General features: G+C 45.9%; 1 protein-coding gene across 5 annotated transcripts; it reads left to right on the top strand.

The window, feature by feature from the left end:
• The first annotated feature begins 8,994 nt into the window (after positions 1 to 8,994).
• tcf20 (transcription factor 20) lies at positions 8,995 to 23,553 on the top strand. Of its 5 annotated transcripts, XM_037088554.1 has the most exons (7): positions 8,995 to 9,758; positions 11,232 to 11,350; positions 11,771 to 20,336; positions 20,588 to 20,681; positions 20,798 to 20,861; positions 21,026 to 21,126; positions 22,010 to 23,553. In XM_037088554.1, exons 3-7 carry the CDS (start codon positions 12,975 to 12,977, stop codon positions 22,012 to 22,014), a joined length of 7,626 nt encoding a protein of 2,541 aa, XP_036944449.1. In that variant the 5' UTR covers positions 8,995 to 9,758; positions 11,232 to 11,350; positions 11,771 to 12,974; the 3' UTR covers positions 22,015 to 23,553. The 5 variants fall into 5 exon arrangements, with proteins under 5 accessions (XP_036944449.1, XP_036944451.1, XP_036944450.1 ...); XM_037088556.1 differs by lacking the exon at positions 11,232 to 11,350 and having other exon boundaries at positions 8,995 to 9,532; XM_037088555.1 differs by lacking the exon at positions 11,232 to 11,350 and having other exon boundaries at positions 8,995 to 9,642.
• The last annotated feature ends 692 nt before the right edge of the window (positions 23,554 to 24,245 follow it).

Genomic DNA, 24,245 nt, shown 5'->3' with positions numbered 1-24,245 from the left:
CTCCACTACGTACGCCGAGCATCTGACCCGCTCTCTTCTCTCAGAGCGTGCCGGTCCATACCTGCACACTGCGGACAGCCGGTCCCCCCACCCCGGCTGTGGTGATGCCCACCTCCTCATCCATCATCCCTGGAACAGCACACGCCCCCATCACTCCTAGCTCGCATTAATTTTTCAGTCACACTGGCAAGCAAGACTTATTAAATTATTGATGGTGGGAGTGAGGTGTGAGGGAAAAGGGATGAGTTGTATTAGTGAGATAGAGATTCGCATGTGAGGCTGCACACCACCTTAAATGTAAAGTATCGCCAGCCGGGCTACAGTTTGGTGGCGGGGGTGGGGGAGGTTTCTGCCGTTCAGGATGAATGAGAGACTGGTGGACAGGAGAGCTGACCGCCTGGATGAAAGCCTGACATATATCTCGAGGCCGAAACCTGCGACCGCTCTAATTCAGCGGCCTTGATCTGTGTCTGCCTCTCAGCCTCGCTTTGCCCCGTCACTCCTTCCAGCTCTCCTTTCTTGCGCCTGACACCCTCTAAAGGCTCTTTCCCCACCTTACCTTTGCTTCCGCTCCCCTACCTTCCTTTCCCGCTCTCTCTCCTCGTTCCTTTAACCCACTCTCACTCCCTCACTCTTCAGTGCCCCCTTCGATTGTGCGTCACTTTGAATTATTAGGATGGAGGGAGAGGTGGTGGGAGCATCGCGGTAATAAAAGGAAGAGAGGCCCGGTGAGTTATGGATGAGAGTTCGCTTGGATTATGGAGAAATGAGACGGGAGGGCAGGATGGAGGGAGCGGAGGGGTAAAAAGGACAGACGACAATATGGAGGGTGCTGCGGCGCTTCCACAAGTCCATAAAGCAACTTCCATTTCGGTGATACAACTCACTTTACCCTTGAAACTTGTGACCTTAGAAGACTCATTCGTTTGCAGAATATTGCTCAGCTGTTGTGCGTGTGCGTGCCACACCAACATCTACAGCACTGCTCTTGCTCTCTACGTTTTTTTTCCCTTCTTCTTATCACTGCCTCTCCCTCATCTTTCTGCTCTTTAAAAAGTACCTACATTTCAACAATTAACAGTTACCTAGCAACGGGATACATTACTTCGAAAAGCAGAGAGGAGAGGGGTCTGAGGCAGCGGTGCAGTCTGTTATTTACAGTAATATTGTATACATACCACGATGCATTTGAAGCTTGTGTTCCAACTGGAAAAGTGGCCGAGTTGTTCGATTTAACCTTATTCCCGCGTTTGGTATGGTGGCAGAAGGCAGATGCATGTGTGTGACACATGCTGATTACACTCACTCCACACACTGCGAGCAAACTGTTCCTTGAGATTTGATTTGGCTGGACACTGTGATCGTTCAGTGTGAGTGTGTGTGTGTGTGTGTGTGTTCGTTGAGTGAGCTCTTTGTGGAGGAACAGCAGCCTCTGATTTCACACGGCAGCTGGACAGCACAGCAGCGCTCGTGATCTATACAGTGGAGAGAGACTGCATGTAATCAATAGGCCTGTACACACGAAGCATATAGAGTTGTGCTTCATGGGGGCGGCGGCTTATTTCATGATGCTGCGCTCGGAGAGTAAATACTGTAAATTGGCAAGAGCTGAGGAGGGTCGCTGGCACTGTTTGTTTTCTTTTTCTGTCCTCTGAATATGCCGGCAGACAGCAGTCATATCAAATGCTCACACAGGGGCGAAATTCAATTCCTAGAAGAATTTTGATTCGATTTGAAGTTCAGAAATCAGGATTAGGATTGGATGGAAGAGAGGAATGCATATTTTAAAGGAGTAGTTTGAGATTTTGGGAAATGAGCTTTTCACTCTCTTGTCTGCATTTAGATAGGAAGATTGATACCACTGTCATGTCTGTACGCTAAATATGAAGCTACAGCCAGCCAGCCATATAGCCTAGACTGGAAACGCAGGATCACACAGCTAGTCTGGCTCTGTCAAAACGAAACATAACTGGCTCCAGGAAGTAACTCACCCCAACTGAGAAGTAGACTTGCCAACAATCCCAGAGGCCCCGCCTTTAATCCGTGACTTGTGACATCACACTACATCAACATGTCACACATACCTGTGTGAGCTGACCAATCAGAGCAGACTAGGTATTTGTGGAGCTGCAGAGTATGTCAATCTTTCTTTCAATCTTTAAATCTTCAATCACACAAATGTCCTTTCTGCAAATCTGAACACTATATCCTCTTACAGCCTGTAGTCATCAGCACCAAAATGACCACACAGCACTGTCAGCATTTATTCCCTCAGAGCAGTCATTCACTCTCTTGCATGCCGGCAGCCATGTTGTTGCACCGTGTGTTTAAAGTTTTCAAATCGTCGGCAACACCTGCAGTGAAAGCAACAACAATTACATCCTGAAACACAGCTCGGCACAGACTGTTACGGCTCTCTAGCGCAGAATGACTCAGAGTTAACAAAGCACATGTGTGCAGACAAAACGACAGGTGTGCCGACATGAGGATGAATAATCAAGATGAAGGTGAGACTGGAGAGCTCACGAATCAAGATTTTGTATTGTAGAGAGAGAGAGAGAGAGAGAGAGAGAGAGAGAGAGAGAGAGAGAGAGAGAGAGAGAGAGATGGAGAGCTGCTGGAGATAAAGAGAGGGACAGATGGAGTGATAGGACATCAACAAGTGAGAGATTGCTGCAATGCTAAAAGACAGAGAGTGAAAGAGGAGGCGCTGAGGAGAAAGGGTTAAAGAGGACAGGGGAGAGAGATGGTTGCCTCGGCAACAGCAGCCAGCGTTTTCGCTCTTTCTTTATCAATCCCTCTTGCACACACACACACACACACACACACACACACACACAGACATACACATACACATGTTCTCCCCTCCTCACTGCCCCCACCCTCCTCCTCCTCCTGCTTCATCCCCTCTGTGGCTCAGAGTTAAAGTTTTTGCAGGCGTATATTAATGCTCTTCCTGGAACAGATTTCTTCAAAGGATGATGTGTTTGTCTGATGCTGTGGCAGCACTCGGAAGCACAGGCTGTACTTTGAAATGAGTGGCGTTGTACAGTGTGTTCAACCAGTGAGTGTAATTGTACTACAGCTGATTTGTTCAGCTTGATATGGTTTCTCTCAGTGTAGACGTGGATCTGCATCATCCTCATGTCCTCGGTGCTGTCTTTAACATCCCTCATAACCAGTGAGAACCAACTATGTGAAATTACTAATATCAGAATTACTGGTACTGTTATTCAACAGTTTGAATTTGAATTTTATGCTAGACAGTGGCTCTACTGCTGAGATCAAATCAAATCAAATGTTTCATTAAAGGGTAATGCCACCAATTTTTACAGGTTGCATTGTGGGTAATGTAGGCATCATATTTTGAAGAGGAAGGAGAATGGTATAAAAACAGGGCGGTTTCCCTGGTTCTGCCGTATCTATTTTGATCATTTGTTTTTTCGTCCATTGTGATTTCATGATCGCGTGTTGTAAGAGTGCGATGCTAGGACTGCTTTTCAAATGCCTGGCATCCCTCTGTGTAGCCAGAGTTTGGTTCGTCTCCTCTGGGCTACTGTAGCAACACGGCAGTGCAACATTAAGGAGACCATGAACCTTCAAACTGCAACAGGTCCGTGCCTTCAGCAGGATGGTAAGTATTTCCACTCTGCTGTGTTCCCAGAAACTGACACTGTAACATCAAAAATAACTCACATGCGCAAAAATATTACAAAATGAACTATTATATTAGATATTATTCAGTCTCCTGTTAGTCTGTTTATTTCAGTATCATATTTATTAGGAGCCGCACACAACCTGTCAACTCTCACTCCGGTGACTCCTGTCGTGTATCAGCCTGACGCTGAACATGGCTCAGTCATCTCAGCTGAACCCTGTCATGCGTGATATCTGTGTGGCGCATCCCCACATGACAGCCGCCACGGGGGGGAGGAGATCCAGTGTCTAAGGTCACTGTCGCACTACACCAGGAGTGTGTGAAAGCTCGTGTGTTGTGACTGTGAGGGACGAGCGTGTGTGTGTATGTGTGTGTGCGCCGAGTGTGTCTCCTTTGTGCTCCGTATGTATGCTGGTATATCTGCTCCATGTGTGACGTGTGAGTATGTGGCACATCGAGGATACCGGTGTAAATGTGTGTGACGTTTGTTTGATGCAATGTAGGATTGCACTCTGTGTGTGTGTGTGTGTGTATGTGTGTGTGTATGAGGGTGTGTTTCTGTCCCTGCAGGTCTGTGTGTACATGTGAGGCCCGTGTGTGTGACAGAAACATAGATCACTGGAGAGAGGAGTACAGACCCACTGAGGAAGAGTGGTGTAATAAAGCACAGAGGCCCGCCACGAGTCACAAGGACGGGACGCAGATGATGATGGCACCATCAAATTTAATGGGCTGCCGGAGAAGGTGGGTGAGAGTAGAAGGAGAGAGGATGGGAGGAGCTGCTTGGAGGAGGAGGAGGGACCATGAGCTGTGGAGGCAAAGCAAACTGGACCCTCAAGACAAACAGGCTTAATTGGGGCAATTGCTCTCCTCTCCTTCACATTCTGTGATATGGCCGGTTTGAGTTATGGTCTCAATATGTCCCTGAGATGATTCATCCTTCCCACTCCACACCCAACATGATCTACATCTGATCAACTTTTTTTTTTTTTTTTTACCTTTAGACACTGTCAGTTATGCTGCTTTGGATGCTGATGCCCTGCCAGCCTCTCTTCCTCCTCCTCCTCCTCCTCCTCCTCCTCCTCCTCCTCCTCCTCCGCCTCGTCCTCTTCCCCCTCTGCCTCTTTCACACTCTCCCACCCTCCCTCCATCCCTCCCGGTATCCGTAGTGATTGGAGGCAGGGTCTTGAGGTTGCTAGGCGACGGGGAGAGTGTGGCAGCCGGCCTCAGTGTGACAGCAGTGAGGGACGCGGGGAGAGGGCGCTCCCTGCTGGCCGCTGTTGGCCACTGATACCTGATCAGTTCGGTGCTCTAATGTTTAGTGAACGAGCCAAGTGACTGTGACAGTGCGCTTGTGTGTTTGAGTGGAACCGCTGCAGTGCGTGGCAGTACACTCTAATATAATCACCAGATTTGGTAAACCTTACTGATTCCACGGGGACAATCACTGTAATGGCGGCGGACAGAGGGAGAGCTGGTGACGTGCCTCTGAGAGAAACACATCTTTGCCTCACCACACTTGCGTTAAGGTCACAGATTTAGAGTTGGAGCGTTTGCAAAGCGTATTTCAGCTGGGCTGCATCATGCTCTTTGATCTGGAAGACTTTCGCTGTGATTGTAAGAGGACCACCAACACCTAGTAGCAATCAAAGTTGAGCATCTCATCTCTCTGCGTCCTCCGAATTATGTTTTCAACCGCGTGTTATCAAAGCCGGGCCCGTTCTCCTGCTATGACGCTTAATGTCCGTGGGACGCTAATTGTGATATTGTAGAGCACTCCAGAGGAAAAGGGATCAAAGACTGTGAAATTGTACCAAAGCAGAACTTTAGAGGCACACACTTCAAAGGGACTGACGAACTGAGATTGAGACTGAGACAAAATAATACAAGGGCTATTTTCCCATCATATTCAGCCCACTGCTGTGATGCAAGGCCGGCTTCTGAGCGTCACAGCGGCATGTTTGTTGTATGATTCTGACTCCATGTGGTCATCAAGGAAACTGCAAATCACTGCTGTTTTGTAACTGATGGCTGCTGTGTGAAGGGGGATGCAGCAGGATGCCAACAGTGCCCATTTATATTATTTTGTTCTGTTTAGTTTTTTCATCATCCCAAATCAATAACATCAAGAAATAACAGCTACATTTAGAATGTTATAATGCAAGTATTTGCCTGCATCACGTGTACACAGGCGGGTGATTAAATAAGTGATAATATATGACTATCCTGATGGGAGTGGTCTCTTCCAAGGTGACAGTGTCACCCATCCATTGGCCGCGACGGCTCGCTGAATGGTTTGATGAGTATGGAAACGATGTGAATCATATGTTACTGCCTTTGCGATCACCACATCTAAACCCAGTTGAACACCTGAGGCAGAGTTCAGAGATGAACTTGTTCCTTTCATTTCTAAACCAAAATTCCAGTTTCAAATCTAGTCGTTCTAGCTGTATTGGCATGATCAGAAAACACGATGTTCCCAAAAGAGTTCACAGAAGACAGACAGACATTGTGTTACATATATACGCTGGTTCTATATTCTATGCAGAGCCATCATCGAACTCAGCCTTCATTTTGACCTGAGCCACACAGCTGGAGAGTTGCCACTGATGGTTTCGATGCCATCACAATTACAAAATGTGTCCACAAATAGACATACCGTGGCAAAGTACTCATAAGCCTGTGGTGGCTGGTAAAAATGGTATGCAACGTTGATAGTTTACATACAACTGACATCGATATAATATATGTATATGTGCTATTTGCTCCTCGGGTCGTAGTGACTGTTCTGCTTTGGGAATGAGTGAGTCTTACAAATGTTATCAAGGCATCAGCGCTCAGATCGGAGTCATTACTGGCTGTTATAGCTACAGGCATGATAAGTAGCAGAGAGAACCTCGAACTCGCCTCACACCTTCACACAGGAATAACACTTAAGAGCGGATTGCATTCATTGTGAGCAGCGAGCACACAGCGCAGGCACTTATCCACTGTTCCTCTCTCCATGAACTCAGCTCAAAGGACCGTGTTCCCGCTGAGTTTAGCCATTCACTTGCTTGAGTAACGTTCAATCTGCCCACATCTCAGGCCTGCAGACTTTCAGCAGAGAGGCAGACAAACACACTCAACGTGTTGGCATTAATTCTATGTAAATGTTGCTGGTGCAAAATGTCATCTTTTAGTTTGGGTTTTTCAAGGGCAACGCGATTCATTTTTGTGCGAGGGCATGCATATTGACTTCAGCTGCTGAGTGCAGATATTTCCTAAGATTCCGGTTTAAGCAGATGCTGTTAAAAATGGAGATGCAGTGCTGCGCTGTCTTGTGCTCGCAAGTTTACCTGGCTGGGTCACGTTGGACCGGAGGTGAACGTCTTCTGCGCATTGTTGAGCCCTCGTACTTCTTCAAGGTTCTGCAACACTTAAGCCATGTCTGTGAGCGGATCCTGTGCTGGAAGTTGAGACGCTGTCAGCCATTCGTGACACGATGCATCGCAGCCTTGAGCTGTTTCCTGTCATGAAAATAAAGCCAAATAAAAATTGAAGTTTGTATAGTTTGTCATCATTTTTTTAAATTGAAAACCATCACCAATGGATATCTGATAATAAAAGGAATGTGGGCGCCATTCAACACCAAGCTCAACCCATAAAGCAAGCTGGAGTCCTTTAAGGCCAAAAACATTGTTTTCATCGCTATTCTAGGAAGAAATACTGCGTGTGAATGATTTGAATGGTCGATTTAAGGTGTCAATGCAAGCTTTCTTTTGTTGAATCATCAAAAGCTGTGTTAAAGGTGACGTTAAGTTTGTAGCAGCAAATTGGAAATATATTCGCTCAAAGGACCTGCGAGAGGGAGAGAGAATGGATCTGTGAATCAGAATCACTTCTCTGCAGCCACTGTGGACGAGCAGGTTTGAACTGCTGAATGTTGTTGCGATGGTGCATCCTCTATGAAAAGCATGAAACTCTGGCAAAACAACAGAGGAGAGAGGATGTTTCTGCTGGACTGTGTGAGTGCATGATCTGTGTGTAAGAAAGAGGTGGAGGGCGGCGAGCGTGTCAGAGAACCGGCCACTGTCTTTGACGACTGTGCGCTCGGAGCCTCCTCTTCGGAAGATTTTGTGACCTTGTCCGTGATGGAGAGAGTCTGCTGTGTTTCCCAGCAGGCAGGCTCCTGTTGATTGGATAGGCCTGGCTTGGCCGACTTGCTGGCTCGGGGTAGCGATGCCCTTTAGCTCGCCTCTCAGCTCTCTCACTTGGACTTAGTGGCGATACAAGTGCACGGGTGCGTGTAAGCGATTCGCGGTCGAAGATTTGTGCCGACAAAACAAGAGGGTCCGCGTGAAATTGCACATGTGAAAAAGCAAGTGTAGATACGTAGCCTGAAAATTATCCACAGTTAAGGCTCTGTGATGCAGTTGCTATGGCAACTATGATAGAAATAGACGTGTATCTGCAATGGGAATGAAATGTATTGAACTGTTGTTTAGAAACTGGGAGAGATTTTACTCTTACGATTGGCAGGTTAAGTGAGTGACTGCATTCAGGTGCGTGTGTGCGTTCCTGCGTTTCAGACTGGATGTTTTTTTTGTTGTTTTATTGCGCGTGTCTTTGTATGTGCGTGTGTTGATCCCTTTGTGTGCATGTGTGTCATGGTGAATGTGCCTGTGTGTGTGTGTGTGTGTGTGTGTGTGTGTGTGTGTGTGTGTGTGTATGTGTGAAAGCGTGTGCATGTATGACACACGGCAGTACATTAAAAGTGCAGCACCTCGGATGGGGGCATAGGGCACATCATTATGATGGTAGCAGAGTGTGAGTGGGTCTGCACTGCACTCACTGGCCCTGTGCGAGAGCAGATAAGCTCAGGCAGAGACAATAAATTTAATGGGAAAAGGATTCTGTTTGTGGCACCTTTATTGTCGCTCCGGCCACGGTGACGCTCAGAGTGTATCGTGTCAAACACAAACCAGTGGCTGGATGTTGTGGTAATGATTTAAGTGGCTTTTCTTTGTGAATAAAACACAATGTGGCCGCGGCGCATGCATGGGGGGGGGTTGCGTCTCAGCATCCGGGGGGACCTCAATAAACTTAACAAGCGTCATCCATGGCACCGCAATCTCCCTCTAATGCAGCCGGACCTATTTGCTCACAAATTGTCTTTTTATCTGTTATTGACTTATTCATCTCAGACATTAACGCTCCATTCCACTCATCCCCATCTCCTCTCCACACTGCCTTTGTACCCTGGTGCCTTCATTAGGCTGCCCTGATTCATTTTCACATGAGATGAAATGAGAACAAAGGAGCTGTGATAAAAAAAAAAAAAAATTAAAAACGCCAAGTCTACACATGCAAAAAAAAAAAGAAAGAAAGAAAGACAGAAAGAAAGAAAAAATAACTGCATCTGCACTGCCACTATGATCTGAGGTTCGATGGTAGAAATAGGTGAAAATCAGTGAAATAGCAAGAGCTGGAGAGAGGGAGGGGAGTTGGAGGGATGTGATGGAGAGAGATGAGGGAGGGGGTGCAGGAATATGAGTGTGTATGCATTTTCAAGGCGGTCTTTCTGTTGCAAGAAGAAGAAGAAAAAAAACAGTAGTCTAACAGGAAAGCGAATAGGTCGGGCTACTGATGAAGGCATGCAAATGCAATTTAGTGACGGAAACTGACGCTTGAGATCTTCGCGTGTTTGTGGAGGCTTGCGAGATGGCAGTGTGTTTAATTTTAGTTCGAGATAGGTGGAATCACCTCAGCGGTGTGTGAAAGAGGGAGAGAGAGGCGAGGGAACAAGAGGGGAGGGGGCGGGGGTGTATGGACCTCACTGGTTACGGGACCTACAGGCACCCCGATTGTGCTCTGCTCTCATCATTTTTGGAGGTGAGGACAAAAGAAAAAAGGGGAAATCGGAAGAAAGGCCCGGGATCTGAGTGTCGTGACGGGCCCCCCGACTTCGCCGCCGCTGGTCGGGGTTGTCTGGACTCAAAAGGGTGAGGGAAAAGCGGCGGAGCGGTCGACTCTAGACTGGGGTTTCCTGCCACAGCAGCGGGATTGTCACAAAACAGCCTTTCAGCCTTCGAGGGGCCTTGTATTGCTACGTTTTCAGGTATGCATTCAGACTGTGTTAGCTAGCCCGTCTGTGACTGACTCGCCTCTCCCTGGCAAACGCTAGCTGTGTTTATTCAAGGGAAATGTCAGGCTGCGTGATGATAATTTTCTGATGCAGTACCCACACCAAGTCTCTTGCCAGCATACGTTATTTATGCTAGCTAACCCATTTACTCAGAGCCCCACTGAATATGTGAGGGGGGGAAACATCTGCACCTAATCACCTCTCTTTTGTAGCTAAATGCTGCTGGGCTGCCCCGTGCCTTTAGCCTGCTATCACTATCGTTCCCTGCACGTCCCCGAACGCTCCTAATAATGCAATAAACGCAAATTAGCTAGCTTGCTACGATGCTAACCAGGGGTTTGTAGCCTAGCTAGCTCCCAAAATATGCGGCTAGCTCGCATATTTAATTTGCAGTGTGTGTGTGTGTATGGAGGGGCATTTTAAGCTAACGCTAACCATACTAAAAGAGGCAGCACTCCAGAGCTAATTGTAATGCGTATACCTTGCTGTTGGCTAATGTAGTTAGCCACAGAAGGCTACGTTACAAAAGCCAGTGTTGTGCTGATGACAAGCCGGAGACGACAAAGCATCAAAATACAACGCAGCTGCCGTTTGATAATTATCTGCGGAGACCATTGCGATTGCTCTTATCAATTAGCCAGCTACGCGATTGATTGAGTCGCTGACTGCACTGAGCCAGTTTGTGTTAATGCTGCACTGTTGTGTGATCTGTGAATGCTGCTGCCCGGTCGTGCACAGTGAGCTGCTGTGATTAATTAGTAATCAAGATATGGGCTCATAGACAGATAGGGATCAATAGTGTCCTTCTAACTTTACCAGTTTTACAGAGCATCACCTACTCAGCTTTGTCTGTCGGATGTGACATTTGACCATAGCTCCTTATGCAGTGTGTTTAGCCCCGATTTGATTTGGAAGGTATGTTTGTTTGGTACACCTTCTGGTCCAGTTCCCCCCCACCTTCCTCAGTCAGCTGCACATGCTCTCTGTGGTTAATAACAATATGTAACACGGAGTGAAAGCCACACTAATGACAAGATGGGACAGACAAATAACACAGCTTACTAACAGTAACGACTTGTTATTGTGTGACTCCACACTGCTACAACAAACCCAAAGTTGTGTCAGGGCCATTACCCATTTTACAGCACAGACGATAGAAGGCTTGTGTCACACATGGCAGCCCTGGGCGCTGACCCCATAAAGGTGGCATCACGCCTTTAATTATCACCCATGATAATTAAAGCCCATTAAACCAAGTCAAGTACAGTAAAGTTAATGGTCTTAAGGGTTCAGTGCGAAGGGGTCAGAGATGGACCGCTTCCTGTCTCGGCTTCACGAGGTTGTTTGTGTACATGTGAAGGAGTGTTTTTGTGACCTTGTCCATGTTGCATTGTCACCTTAATTGCATGCTGCCACTAACCCACTTTTCCCCCTGTTTGTTATCAGTCAAAAGAGACAGCTTCGGCATGTACTGTTAAAGGTCCCACCACAGTCAAGGCTGTACTCCCAGTGCATATTAAAAGAGGAGCGTTGATATCAGGCCAGCAAGCCTTTAAAGCAGTGAAGTAAGGAGTTGAATGAATAGTGTGTGCAACATGGAAGTGATGTTAACTTTATTTGTGGTTTGATGTCTCATTTGTGATGGACCTGTTTGATTGTTGCTGTGGGCCAGTAAAACTAAATACAGTTATGAGGAATGCTAATGTAATGTGAAATATATGATTCTAGAATGCCTAAACAAAGCCTCAAAACCTCATATTTAACTCAAGTTTTTATTCTGGTTTCTTTGGTAAATTATTTGCCATTTACCACCCAATTGTTGAAACTGGGTCAAACAGGCTTAAATATTCTTGTAGGACCACAGTGCGTTTCTCTTCTATAATTAGTTAATTCATTACAACAGAGCTTAGGCACAGGGTATGGTAAACAAATGCCACCTTGTCATTTCTGCATGCTAACGTTTTCTTCTTCTTTTGTATTTGCAGAGTTGCGACGGCTTCTGGTCAGCAGCTCTCCCGAAAAATGAACTTGTCGGTACGGAAATACTGAAGAGAAACAGAAAGCAAGAGCCTGAATTGACTGAACTTGAAGTGGAATAAATGGATTACCCTCCTTTGGAAAATTGTTGCCATGGAACTAGGTAGAATTAAATGATGGTTGACAGAAAAACACAAAGGTAAGACAGCTACATGCTGAAGAAACCGGAGAGCACCGAGAAGAGACTGAACACAGAGTCAAAGGAAAGAACAATTACTAAATAGGGACCAAAGACTTCTACAGTGCAAAGGAATGCATGCAGTTGCAAAAAACTAAAAAAAAAAAAAAAAAAAAAAGGAAAGAAAGAAACCAGTATTTGCAAGGGAATGACCAAGAAATCTCCAAAAGTATTACACTCTGTATCCAAGAGCTGATGACAATATCAATGGAGTGTTTGCCTCTGGGGGTGTTTAGTGAGGGTCTGTATTCAGACCTCTTGATTCAAGTGACCACAGTTTTTCTCTCATACAGGTGTGAGTCAGGTCCCCGTGAGCTTACATGTGTTGACAGACTGAAGGATTGCTGCAACGGAACACGTTCTCAATGGTTTTATTGAGATTTTTTTTGTTGTTGTTTTTTTTTTTTCTTTTTTTTTGCACAAGACGCTATCGGATCACAGCATGATTAAATTCTAACACAGCTCTGGTTGCTTGAACAGTGATTAAAGCAGAGCGTGTACATGTAAAGACATTTGAACATCTCACATGGTGCGTCGGATGTCCGTGATATCATTGCCTGCTCGGTGCCAAACTGCTTCATGGAAAAGACTGCACACTTTTTTTTTAATGCGGTAGAAACCTGCTTCACTACATTTCTTTTTAAAAATTCTGTTTTTTAAACCATTAACAACCATACTATCACCCCGTTGACGATTTTCACCATTTTGCCTTCTCATATACTGACAAAATCATTGTTCAACCCCCCTGCCCACTTTCTGCTACAAAAAAGTGATTATAACATCTGTGATATATATTTCTCAGCTTGAACTCTTTGGTGGACTTCGAAAGCATTTCCTTGTTTTACTGCCAGGCCATAGACTCTCTCTTTGTCATTTATGGTTACTGCCGTAAGCCTTCCAGTTTTTGATCAGAAGCATTCCCTGGTATAGACGCTGACAGATATTTCCGTTTTTTATCCAAACTTGGAAAAACAATGCAGAATTTTTCAAACACTCCAGCTCCCCCCTCTCTCCCCCCGGGGTTCAGTGGGAGGGGTGGAGGAGGACCTCCCTATCCAACTCAGCCAGCAGATCCTCAGATCTCCCCAAGGATGACAGATGATTACGCAGGGATGCAACAGCAGAGCCTGCACAGAGGCCATCACCACCCCACTCAAGCCAGCCACATGCTTGCTTACAGTGCTAGAAACAGAGGAGCTGTGGAGCCACCGCCAACACAGGGTAACATTCACAGTGGCAACACTAGCAACCCTTACAGGAAGGACGTCATGGATTATTATTTTTCAATGGGTGGAAAGGACCGGCACAGAAGAGGGGGCATGGGCTATGGGGCAGGCTTTGGGTACCCTAATATTGATGGACATATACCTCACCAGTACCGGCATTCTGGATCTGGCTCTGCACCATCATCTGGCCTAATGTCACCATACCCAGTAGACTATGGATCCAGTGCTGGTTCAGCTGGAAGTGCTGGTGCTGGAGCGTTCTCTCCTTCTCATCAGTACAATTTGAGTCAGAACCCTGCAATGCAGTCAGTGCCAGGTTCTCAAATGCAGCATCGCCAGCATGGGCAAACCTTCCCAGCTGTCCACCACGGACAGCAGCATAGGAGCTATCCACACTCCGGGCACAGAATGACCCCTCAGTACCCACACTACTCTCCGCAGGGTGGAGCATCCACGGGGTCACCAGGAATGTACAGCCCCCCTCCGCAGAGATATCTCGACGGGGCTGCTAGTGCTGGGTTCGATCCCAAAGTCAACAGTTCTCCCAGTGTCAACTCCAGTTCAAACTCAGTCTCCAGTTCAGTTGCTGCTAACAATGTGGGGCCAATGGAGAATGTTCAACAGAGTTACCATGCTTCAAATTATCCTGGTTATTCTCCACAGACACATTCGCTTCACAAGCAAGCCACACTACAGCATCGCAACTCACAGCACAATTTAGGAGTGGTTTATGACAACTCTCTCAAGATGCAGCACCAGGGCCCGTCCCCAGGCTCCGTATATGCTAAACATCATCAAGCCTCCAATCCCAGTATACCTCAAGCAGCATCTCAAGAAATAGCCAAATCGCCCATGCATCCCAATGCTCAACAAGCTCAAATTAACCAAAACTTTAGCCCGATATCCAATCCCTCCCCAGCTGCCTCTGCAGTGCATTCCCCCAGTTGTAGCTCCTCTCCTTCCCCTTTGATGGGTGTCTCGGAGGCACATGGAAACCCCTCAGGTCATGGTCCTTCACATCCTCCTACATCAAACCCCCGTAGCAGCCATGGTCAGGGTAGATTATTGCAGACCATGCCTCAGTTGAGCCCCACACCCAACTCAAATAGCAGCATTAGTAGTTGTGGTAGCAGCGGCAGTCATAAAGCTCATAATATGAGTGCAATTGGAGGGAGCAGTCTCCCTTCGACAGGTCGCAACAAACTGGGTCTGGTCACAGGAATTGGATCTCGAGAGGAAGGCTCCTCTGTTTATTCATCTTCTCCACATGACAAAATGCAGGATTCTGGCCTCAATAGTCTTAATGCCTTGAGCTCACAAGTAGCCAATTTACCAAACACAGTCCAGCACATGCTCCTTACCGACACAGTGCTTTCACAGAAGAAGGGGAAAGAAGGAGGGCAGATGCAGCAAGCAACACACGGCATGCCCGCATCACAGCAGAGGAGTCGAAATGCAAGTGCAGCCTCAAGTACTAGTACAGTAAAAGATGGAAGTGCGATGGGAATATGTGAGGGAGCAAACTTGGATGCTGGTGCTGATGAAGATTTGATGTCAGTTGGAGGCTCATCTGGGACCAAGGTGGAGCGTGAGGAGCAGTTTTCTGAGGGGGAACATGGGAGAGTGAGGCAGATGAGCGGTGCAAGCAGTGGATCTGAAACAACTGGCTATCAACCTCCGTCTCAGACTCAAACACAGACTGGACAAGCGTCACACATCAAAACTGTCACCTCTGAATCCCTGTCAAAAGAGACAGTTGCTTCTGAAATGAAAGCAAGTGAATCTCATGTTCATCATGTCCAATCATCATCTCCATCTTTTGGATGTCAGCCGTCAGAGGCTGGCCCAATTTCACATTCAACACCTCCAGTTTCCTCATCCACCTCCTCTAGTATTCCTCCTCCACAGCCAAACTGTGTCTCAGAGCCCAGTTTAACGTATAGTGACCACAGAGGTGGCCATAAGAAGGCTATAGAAATTAAAAAAGAAGTCATCAAAAAAGAAAATGAAGGCGGAGTTGAGAAAACAGAGAAGGGCAGCTTCCAAATGCAACGAGACGGAGAAGTCAATACCCAAAATGGTCAGGACAAAGAAAACAGGTTGCACACTGCATCCAGATTACACAATAATGAGAGGGAAGAAAAGCACACATCTGAGGAGCAGCAGAGTGCCAGCAGTGTTGGTGTGATTGTTTCAGCTCGGTCTGAGGGAAGTCACACTGAAAAAAGCAAGCATTCCCAAGACAACTGTATAGATGAGAAACAGTCGCATGCTTACTTAAGAGAGTCAAGCAGTCATAATGGGGAGGAAGGTGTAGATCTGAGTATATATTCCTCCCTTCACCAGAAATCAAATTTCGGACGTCCTCAAAATCCTCCCCAGTCTGGACCACAGAAATATGGCCACCCAGAATCAACATATGGCTCAGATTTGTCAATGAAAAACAGGGGGAGGGCCGGCCCAGCTGGTGTAATGGAATCAAATTCCAGATACTTGGGGTACCAACAAGTACAAACTGGTTATGGCTCTGTGCATCCAAAAGAGGCTGGTTCTGCAGCAGAGGCTTTGGTGAGGAGAGGGCCAGGAGCAGGGGCTAAAGGTCATGAGGATAATTCACAAATGCAGCAATATCCGAGCCTTTTGCAAGAGGTACTACAAGGTTACAATTTAGATAAGCGCTATGGCCGACCAGAACAGGCATTTCCTGCCCATCTCCATGTTCAGCAGTTTCAAACCAGAACCCCGTACAGCATGACTGAAAGTATGAGGGTGCAAAGTGGAATCACTGAGACTTCGGCTCTTTCTGCCCAAATGGGCAGCTCTGGAAAGCCCCCACAATCAAACCAGAGACATGGAAGTGAGCCTGACTTTACCACGGATCCTCTGTCCTCAGTGAAGTCAGAAGTGTCAAACGCAAAGATGTTACAAAATGCTGAAAAAACTGAAATGGGTGTATTCCAGAGTCATTTACAGCCTACAGAGTCTCAGCAACCCCCGCCAAAACACATAAACTTAGCTGACTATTCTCTACCACAGAGAAAAACGTTATCTAATGTGTCCACCCCATCCTCTGCTGTGCAGGAGCTCCTTTTGCAAGAGCCAGAGCCACTAACAGGCAGTGTTGGTCAAACTGAGTCTCAAAAATCATCAGGCTCCATATTAGCCCCATCAGAGAGGCGCTCTGTCATCTGTGATGTGTCTCCAAACCGTCGCAGCACACCAGAGAGGGACAGAGAAAGTGACAGAGAGAGAGAGCGGGAGAAAAGTCAGAGTGGAGCTTCTGTGATTCAACAGCCATTTTCCTCTCCAGCAGCAGTCAACGATCTGAGTAAAAAGGATACGGGAGAGAAACAAATGGTGAAAATGGAAACGGCATCAAAAGAGGCTGGACTAGATGCTGCAAATTTACAAACTGATCATCATGGCAGTGGTGGAGCTAATGAAGCTGATATGGAGTATCACTCCAAGTCTGTTCACTCTTCTGTTGTAATGAATGCTGACCCCTATAGGCGAGGTGGTGTGGATATTACACCCTTGCCTTCTCATCCCATGAGCACTAATCCTTTATCTTCACCTTCAAGGCATCAGTCCTATCTTCACGGTGTTGATTTGTCAACAGGCAGTGGCAGTAGTTTTCCTGGATATCGATATGGAGAAACGAGAGAAGGGAATATGATGCCACGCAGTAACCCCCATTTCCCCTCCCACCACCCATACCACAATTTATCTCCCCAGACTCCTTCGGCAAATAAGCTTCAAATGTATCCTCACTCTCGGGGCCCCCCTCATCACCCCCATGACATGAGTGACTGGGTTAAAGCGATGAACAGGCCATCAAAGGAGATGATGATGCAACCTGGTTCCTCTCCAGGAAGACATAAGGTCAGCCAGTCAGAACAGAGACAGAGGGTGATCTCCCCAACTGACATGCCCGGTGAACAACATGCAACCAAATCTTTACTCCATCATCAGAGCGCTTACTTTGATTTGAAAATGTGGGAGTCACCGCACTCTGCAAGAGAAGGCGCTAGAATGATAGAGGGAGACCCCTACTTCAGAACACAACCGCCTCCCCCGCCTCCTCCTCCTCCCCCTCCTCCTGCTCCCATAGCCTCCCACGGCCATGTTCCTCCACAGATGATTCACGGCCAAAACACTGCTGAACCTGAGGTCTCCAGAGGAGCAACAGAGGAAGCCAAACAGCCCTGCCCTCCGCTTCCACCCAGCTCCACTAAGCCGTCTGCTGACATGAACTCTACTCAGCCACAGGTGCAGCGTCCGACTAAAATTGGAGGTTCTGGAGACACAAATCCACTAATGTTGCGAAGGAGAGTTCGTTCTTTCATCTCTCCCATTCCCGCCAAAAGGCAGCTCCAGGATGTGTCCCAGCAGAGGGCTGCCATTAATTCACATCACTCCCCTGGGGCTCAGTCTGAGTCTAGCCATCACAATGAAGATGACTCATCCAGTTCAGATATCCCATGTCCCAGGCTCTCGTCCCCTTTGCTCGGAGAGAATACCTTTTCACAACCTCTGTCTCCATCAACTGGTAATACCAAGGTTTTGCCTCCCAGGAAAGGAAGGGGTTTGAAACTGGAGGCAATAGTGCAGAAAATCACCCCAAATATTAAAAAGCCAGCAGGCCATGCTGATGATGACTCAAATCATTACTCGGGCTTCTCTCACTCAGAAATACCACCATTTAATGATTCACAGGACCAAGACTTAGCACATTTCCCCAGGGTCACAGGAGGAGATGATAGTTACATGGATGAAACTCACTCATTAAACGACATGATTCCCTTCAGAGGAGTTGACGAGACAGGGCCCTTACCTCCATCTGCCTACCCATTGGATCCTCATCAGACATCCCAAGCCCTGAAACAGCAGGACTTTGACTTTGGATTAGGAGCCGCTGTGGCATCAGCATCCGGAGACAAGGAGGATTTCACGTTGCTCGGACCTTTACCTCCTCCTCCTCCTCTCCCTCGCCCAGTCCAGGGTTCCCCACCTCCATCCTCATCTGCCCTGTCTGACATCCAGCATTTCACCAACACTTACCAGCAACTCGAGACAAGAAGAGGAGAGCAGTCTGCGGCTAATCTTCTTCGACAGAAACTTCAAGAATCTGGCATTGGGTTTGATGATTATCCTGGCAGTGACTACTATGGAACCACCCCACCCCACCACAGCCAGGCTCAAGGACACATGCTGAACAGACAACATCAGATGTCTTCTAGTAGGTCAAGTCTGTCGCCACAAGATTCTAAGCAACAAGACAGTGTAGTGCCTAAAGGCTATTTCCCATCTGGCAAGAAGAAGGGCAGGCCCGTAGGGAGCGTGAATAAACAAAAACGGGCCCAGAATCCAGCCCAAACACAGGCACAGGGCCAGTCCCCTGCTCAGGCTCAGAGCACAACTCTGAATGCCCCTCCAGCTCAACCCGGTCCAACTACATCTGCTGCCACAACCCCACCGACAATGCAGACCGCTAGCAGCCCTCCAGAACCTGCAGCACCACCTCTGACAGACAGTAAATACACTCCCATGCTTTCCCCGCCCATTTTAACCCAGGTAGTGAAGGTGGATATTGAGAATGAGGAAACACAGCCACAGCCAGAGACTGAGGTCAAACCTGTGCGAAGACGACGCAGAGGGGTGAAAGATGAAGATGAGCCATTAGAAGCAAGAGGACGACAGAGGAGGAGAAGGAGAGGAGCGGCGGCAGCAGCAGCAGCAGCTACAACACCATCAGTGGCCAAAGATGACCCAGATATACCTTTAGGGGCAGGAGGGAGCCTTGGCACAAATAGAGTATTCATAGATCCAAACAGAAAGGGCCCGTTTGTTCCACACATACATGTGGAGAACAAAATACCAGAGATTGGGGCAGTGTGCACCATTGTAAATGCTGAGGATGACAAGATGAAAGGAGAGCGTAGTGCGGTTGGAGCGAAAGCAGGCGGGAGTGGAATTGATTCCCTCCTGACCTCAGCTCTTTCCTCCCAGTTATCTAGGAGAGACAGAGAGTCAGAGAAAAGAGACTCAGACGAGGTAGAAACTACACTTCAATCGGGAAAAGCACTTCCTTCATCTGGCTATGTTGTTGCAGGCCCTGTGATTACAGAGACCAATCACTCTGGCCGCCTGCTTTGCTGCCTGTGTCAGAAATGGGCAAATTACAAACACCTTGGCGATCTCTATGGGCCTTTCTATCCAGCTGAATATGCTGCAAAGCTTCCCAAGAACCAGCCCCAGGTCAGACAATGTCAAGCAACCACAGGCACAAACAAAACCGGACCAAATTCAGACATGAACTCAAATGCTTTGAGCACTATCCAAGACACACAAACACAAGATGCTCAGTTTACCATGCCCCTGACTGAGAGCGACTATGCCATCAGCCTAGATTCCAAACCAACATCTCTTACCACTACAGTCAGAACTGCCTCCTTTGCCAGCAGAGAGGAAATGATGATGATGCATGTGGCTGGCAAGCTCAGCAACACCGCCTGCTCTTCCTCCTCCTCCCACACCACCAGTAAAACAACATCTCTAATGTGGGACATGAATCTAGATATCCGACCTATCCCTGAGCTTAAGAGAGAGCCAGACCTTGAAATTGACCATCAAGAGATGTGGAAGCAGCAGCAGCAGCAGCTGCAGCAGCAGCTGCAGCAGCAGCAGCAACAACAGCAGCTGCAGCCGCAGCAGCAGCAGCTGCAGCAGCAGCAGCAACAACAGCAGCAGCAGCAGCTACAGCAGCAGCTGCATCAGCTACAGCAGCAGAAGCCGGCAGATGAAGCTCAACAGCGTCCTCCACACAGAAAGCTGACCTCACATCCCCGCTTTAAAAGGAGGCACAAATCAAGTGAGGAATCCCCCAGAATGGTGCCATCCAACAGTAAAGCGTCCCTGCCTTTCCAGCCCCCTCCGCCAGCCTTGGACTCCCTGGGACCCTTGGCACAACTTGCCCAGCTGCCTCAGATGCCCATGGACCCAGAGGAGCTGTGGGTCCATGAAGGATGTATAGTGTGGACCAGTGGAGTGTACCTTGTCAATGGGAGGCTGTTTGGCCTGCAGGAGGCACTAGATGGTGCCAGAGAAACAGTGAGTGTCCTCTGTATTTGTTTTGTATTTGTTTAGGGATATTTCTGGTTTATAACTTGTCATTTCTGGTGGCAATTTCAGTGTTCACAGATAAGCAGACACATCAGTGGTCCATATCTTATATGTAATACAATAATAAAGAAGAACAGCTTTACAATATTACAATATTTACAGTAATTTTGCCAGGGCCTTTAGCTGTTCTTCACTGTCTGGTATTTTTTTAAGATCAACTCTTGTCTGTCTTTGCTCAGTGCTGCTCATACTGTGAGATGGTTGGCTCAACCCTGGGCTGCTACAGTAAAGGCTGTACACTTCGCTATCACTACCTGTGCGCTATTGAAGCAGGTGAGTGCATGCTTCAAATACAGATGCTCAGTGAAAAAATGAGTAAATGCATAACTATTGTTAACTATACAGGCTGTGCATCTGCACAGTACTGATGATTTCTGTCCCTCTTCCAGATTGCTCTTTGAATGAAGATAACTTTTCACTGCGGTGTCCGAAGCACAAGGTAAAGAAGGAGAGGTTGGTTCTCATACTGTCTCTCTGGATATTTTGTTTTCTGTGATTTAGTGGACGTCCTCTGTTGAGCTGTTATACTTCATTCCTTTCGGTGTCTGCCTCTAACCCATTTTCTCTCTTTTCTTCTTTCTTTCTCTCACACCCCTCCACCTCTCTGCTTCACTCAGTTTACCCAGAGCATCCGGCCACCCAAATCAGTTTACCTGGAGCAGTCGGAGAGAGGCTGAGAGACACGGAGAAGAAGAGGAGACGCAGGAGTCTGGGAGCTGTAAGTTTATCTCCGTTGTATGTGTTTGTGTTTTCAGCATGTGTCATAAATGTTCAAGGTTTTCTCACTAACTTATTATTTGTTAATCCAGAAATGTCATAACTATTATTTCTTCCCTTCAAACCTTGGAATCGGAATTCTTTTCATAGTGCAAACTAGTGCGCCAGAATGGAAAGTCTCACTGCTGATTCAAAGTTAGCATGTGATGTAAAGCAGTTCTGCAACCCTTTCTCTCGAATTCAAAAACCCACCTTACCATTGAAAGGAGTTCCATCACCTCAATTTTCATCTTACAAACACTGATTTATCTGATGGGAGGCCGGTCTCTCGTTGGCGGACCTTCAGTAGATGGACACTAATTTCACACAGTAATAGCATCATTTGTTGCTGGACTGCTGAAAAACAGTCCTGTTCTCACACTCCTCCTCACCTCACCTTAATGTTTGTACTTCTGCCTTTCACTCCCAGTCACTACCTGTTCCTGACTATAGCCATTCACACAGCAGCTAGCACCACATGCTTGATGAGAGTGAAGATTGACTTGAAATGCAATCCATAGAGGTATCGAATAATTGATTAGGTGTCAGCTACAAAATTAATTGCAGCTACTTTTATGATTGACTAATGGTTTTTTAAGACTTTTCTGGATGAAAATAAGTCAAAATTCTCTTACATGTGAATATTATCTGGTTCTTTACTCCCATGACAGTAAACTTTTGGTTGTGGACAAACATATATTTATATATATTTATATATTTAGCAGTATCAAAGAACCTTTGATTATCTGACCCCTTGTCCAATTCTGAAGACTTCTTACTGATGTTGTGTCCATTGTTTGTATTGGTGATGATGGTAACTTCATTTTTTGTGTTCCCTTTTGTAGGTTAGTTTGGATGACAGAAGACTGAGAAATATTTGTGAAGCAGCCCCCAATGTGAAAGGACAGGACTGGCATCCATGATCGAGAACAACAAAAGGGAATGTACAATTTTCTCAACCGGAATCAGCATTATTTACATTTAAGACTATGAAAAGAAACCTTTTCTTTTTTTCTAAGAGAATTATTGCTCTTTACTTAAAAGCAGAAAATGAAAAAAAACATGGACATGCAACAGAGAGGAATGGAGCTACAAGTACAGAAAAAAAACAACTAAAAAAAGAAAAAACTACAAAGATCGAAGCAGAATAAAGTGAGACGTTGAGACTGATGCAGGAACTAAAGGAACTTTCTGTTTTGAACAACAGAAACAAACTTCCTCTCTAGGCTTACTTTGATTTTCCTCCAACACCCTGAAAGTGTTAAACCTTGTGTTATCATCAGTTACTTCTTTTTTTTTCTTTTGAATGCTTGAAGAGGCGTATTGGGAGCAAGTCGGGTGTCAAACCCAGAAAAGGAGAGAATTTGTATCCTCTCACAAGTAGTATCTTATCTTATATTAGGATGATCACAATTATTATTTTAGTCCTCATTATACTTTTGTATCCTCGTCATTATTTACTCATGAAAATGAAATGGATGTATCTCACTTTATATTCAGTCAACAAGCAAATTGGATTTTTTTTTTCCATTCCTGGAGAGGGAGGAGCCAGAGTGATGTCTGGAATGTCAGGGTCGAGTTTGCCACAAAGACATTATTGCCTTGGAGAACGGACATCTGTTGCCTTTCAAAAGTCACGTGTATGAATGAAAAGTGAGCGTGTGTGAGAAACTGAAAAATGCCAATATCTGGGTCTTTGATTCCATTTTGGTCCTTTTGAAAAGTGTTCTTATTTTTCATCACTGGGGTTTTTACGGTACAGATAGTATTCATGAAAAATCAGATGGACACAATCTTATTTTTCAGTACAAATGTTCGTAATGTGCAAAGAGAAGGACAGAGCCTTGTAAGAGGAGGAGATAACACTATGGACTAATGCGTGTCCGCCATCTTGCAGAGTGGAAAAAAAGATCACGGAAAAGGACACTGAAGAGGTTTCATCTGTGTGGAACTGTGTACTGGGTGCACGAGTGCGTATGTTCTACATAGGAGGTTACGTTTGACTGACAGGTGTCAGTCCCTCGGACAGTGATGGAACATTTTTGGAACTGAAAACTTTGGAGAGGGTGTCATATGAAGGCTGTGATTGGCCAACTTTGCTGGCGAATGGGGAGTAAGCCTTACCAAGTACTTTTGAATGGTTTCATCCTTCATTGACACAGCAGCGATTTGATCGGGAGATGCAAAATCCATTCAAAAGAAGCATTGCCATAAAATTTAAAAGTGAGTCGTACATGGTGTTGTCTTTATCATTTTTTATTGTTATTCTTGTAAAAAAAAAAAAAAGTCAAGCTGAGAAGAAGACAGTTACACTATCAAAACCATGCTGTATTAGAAACCTGTCAATATGTATATGAATTATGAATACACTTAAAAATGCTTCAAGTATGCTCCTCTTCTTATTTATGAAACATATTCCCATCACCTGATGTTGAACTCTCTTTTTACACACAAGCTTTCTCCATCTCTATTCCTGTCATATATGTATACACACACTAGAAGGTAGAGCAGGTTCAATAGGGAAATATAATCTTAAAATGAAAAATGTCTAATTTAGCTTAGGTAAAAGTTCAAATAGATATAATATACAGCGATGAAGCACTCTTGAAAGATTAAAGAAGATGTGTCAATAGTTTAAATGCCAATAATCACAATGATATAATTGTACATTTTTGTTTTAGCTCAGATTTTCCTTTTTCGTAAATGCAACTACCAATTTGTTCATATTATGAATTAAGATTCGATAAAATCTGCTGCAGATAGCAGTAATGTGATCCCCAACCAAGAGAACTTCTGCTGGTGCTACAGGGCTGCTGGGAAGGGTAGAGGGAAGTGTTACATCAGTTCATGCGGAAAAACAAACACATTGTCATTGAAATATACGCATAACATTATGTATGTAGATATATATTTACATTGACTATAATTACGTAACTATAATAAACAATCATGCAGAGAAGTTGAAGTTTAACGTTAAAGCAAAGAAGTTACATAGTTTGCTAAAAAATAATGGCTAAATGGTTGAAATGGATGACTAAAATATATATATATATATTATATTGTATTATATTATTATATTGT

Source organism: Acanthopagrus latus, chromosome 23, assembly GCF_904848185.1.
Source record: "Acanthopagrus latus isolate v.2019 chromosome 23, fAcaLat1.1, whole genome shotgun sequence".
NCBI classification, from domain to species: domain Eukaryota; kingdom Metazoa; phylum Chordata; class Actinopteri; order Spariformes; family Sparidae; genus Acanthopagrus; species Acanthopagrus latus.
This window is presented reverse-complemented; position numbering and strand designations above follow the sequence as displayed.

Bases quoted from the DNA above. Each gene is read 5' to 3' on its own strand.
- tcf20 (XM_037088556.1), top strand. From the start codon at position 12,975: ATGCAGAATTTTTCAAACACTCCAGCTCCCCCCTCTCTCCCCCCGGGG. The intron at 20,337-20,587 runs GTGAGTGTCCTC...GTCTTTGCTCAG, and splicing joins TAGATGGTGCCAGAGAAACA to TGCTGCTCATACTGTGAGAT. The intron at 20,682-20,797 runs GTGAGTGCATGC...TCCCTCTTCCAG, and splicing joins CCTGTGCGCTATTGAAGCAG to ATTGCTCTTTGAATGAAGAT.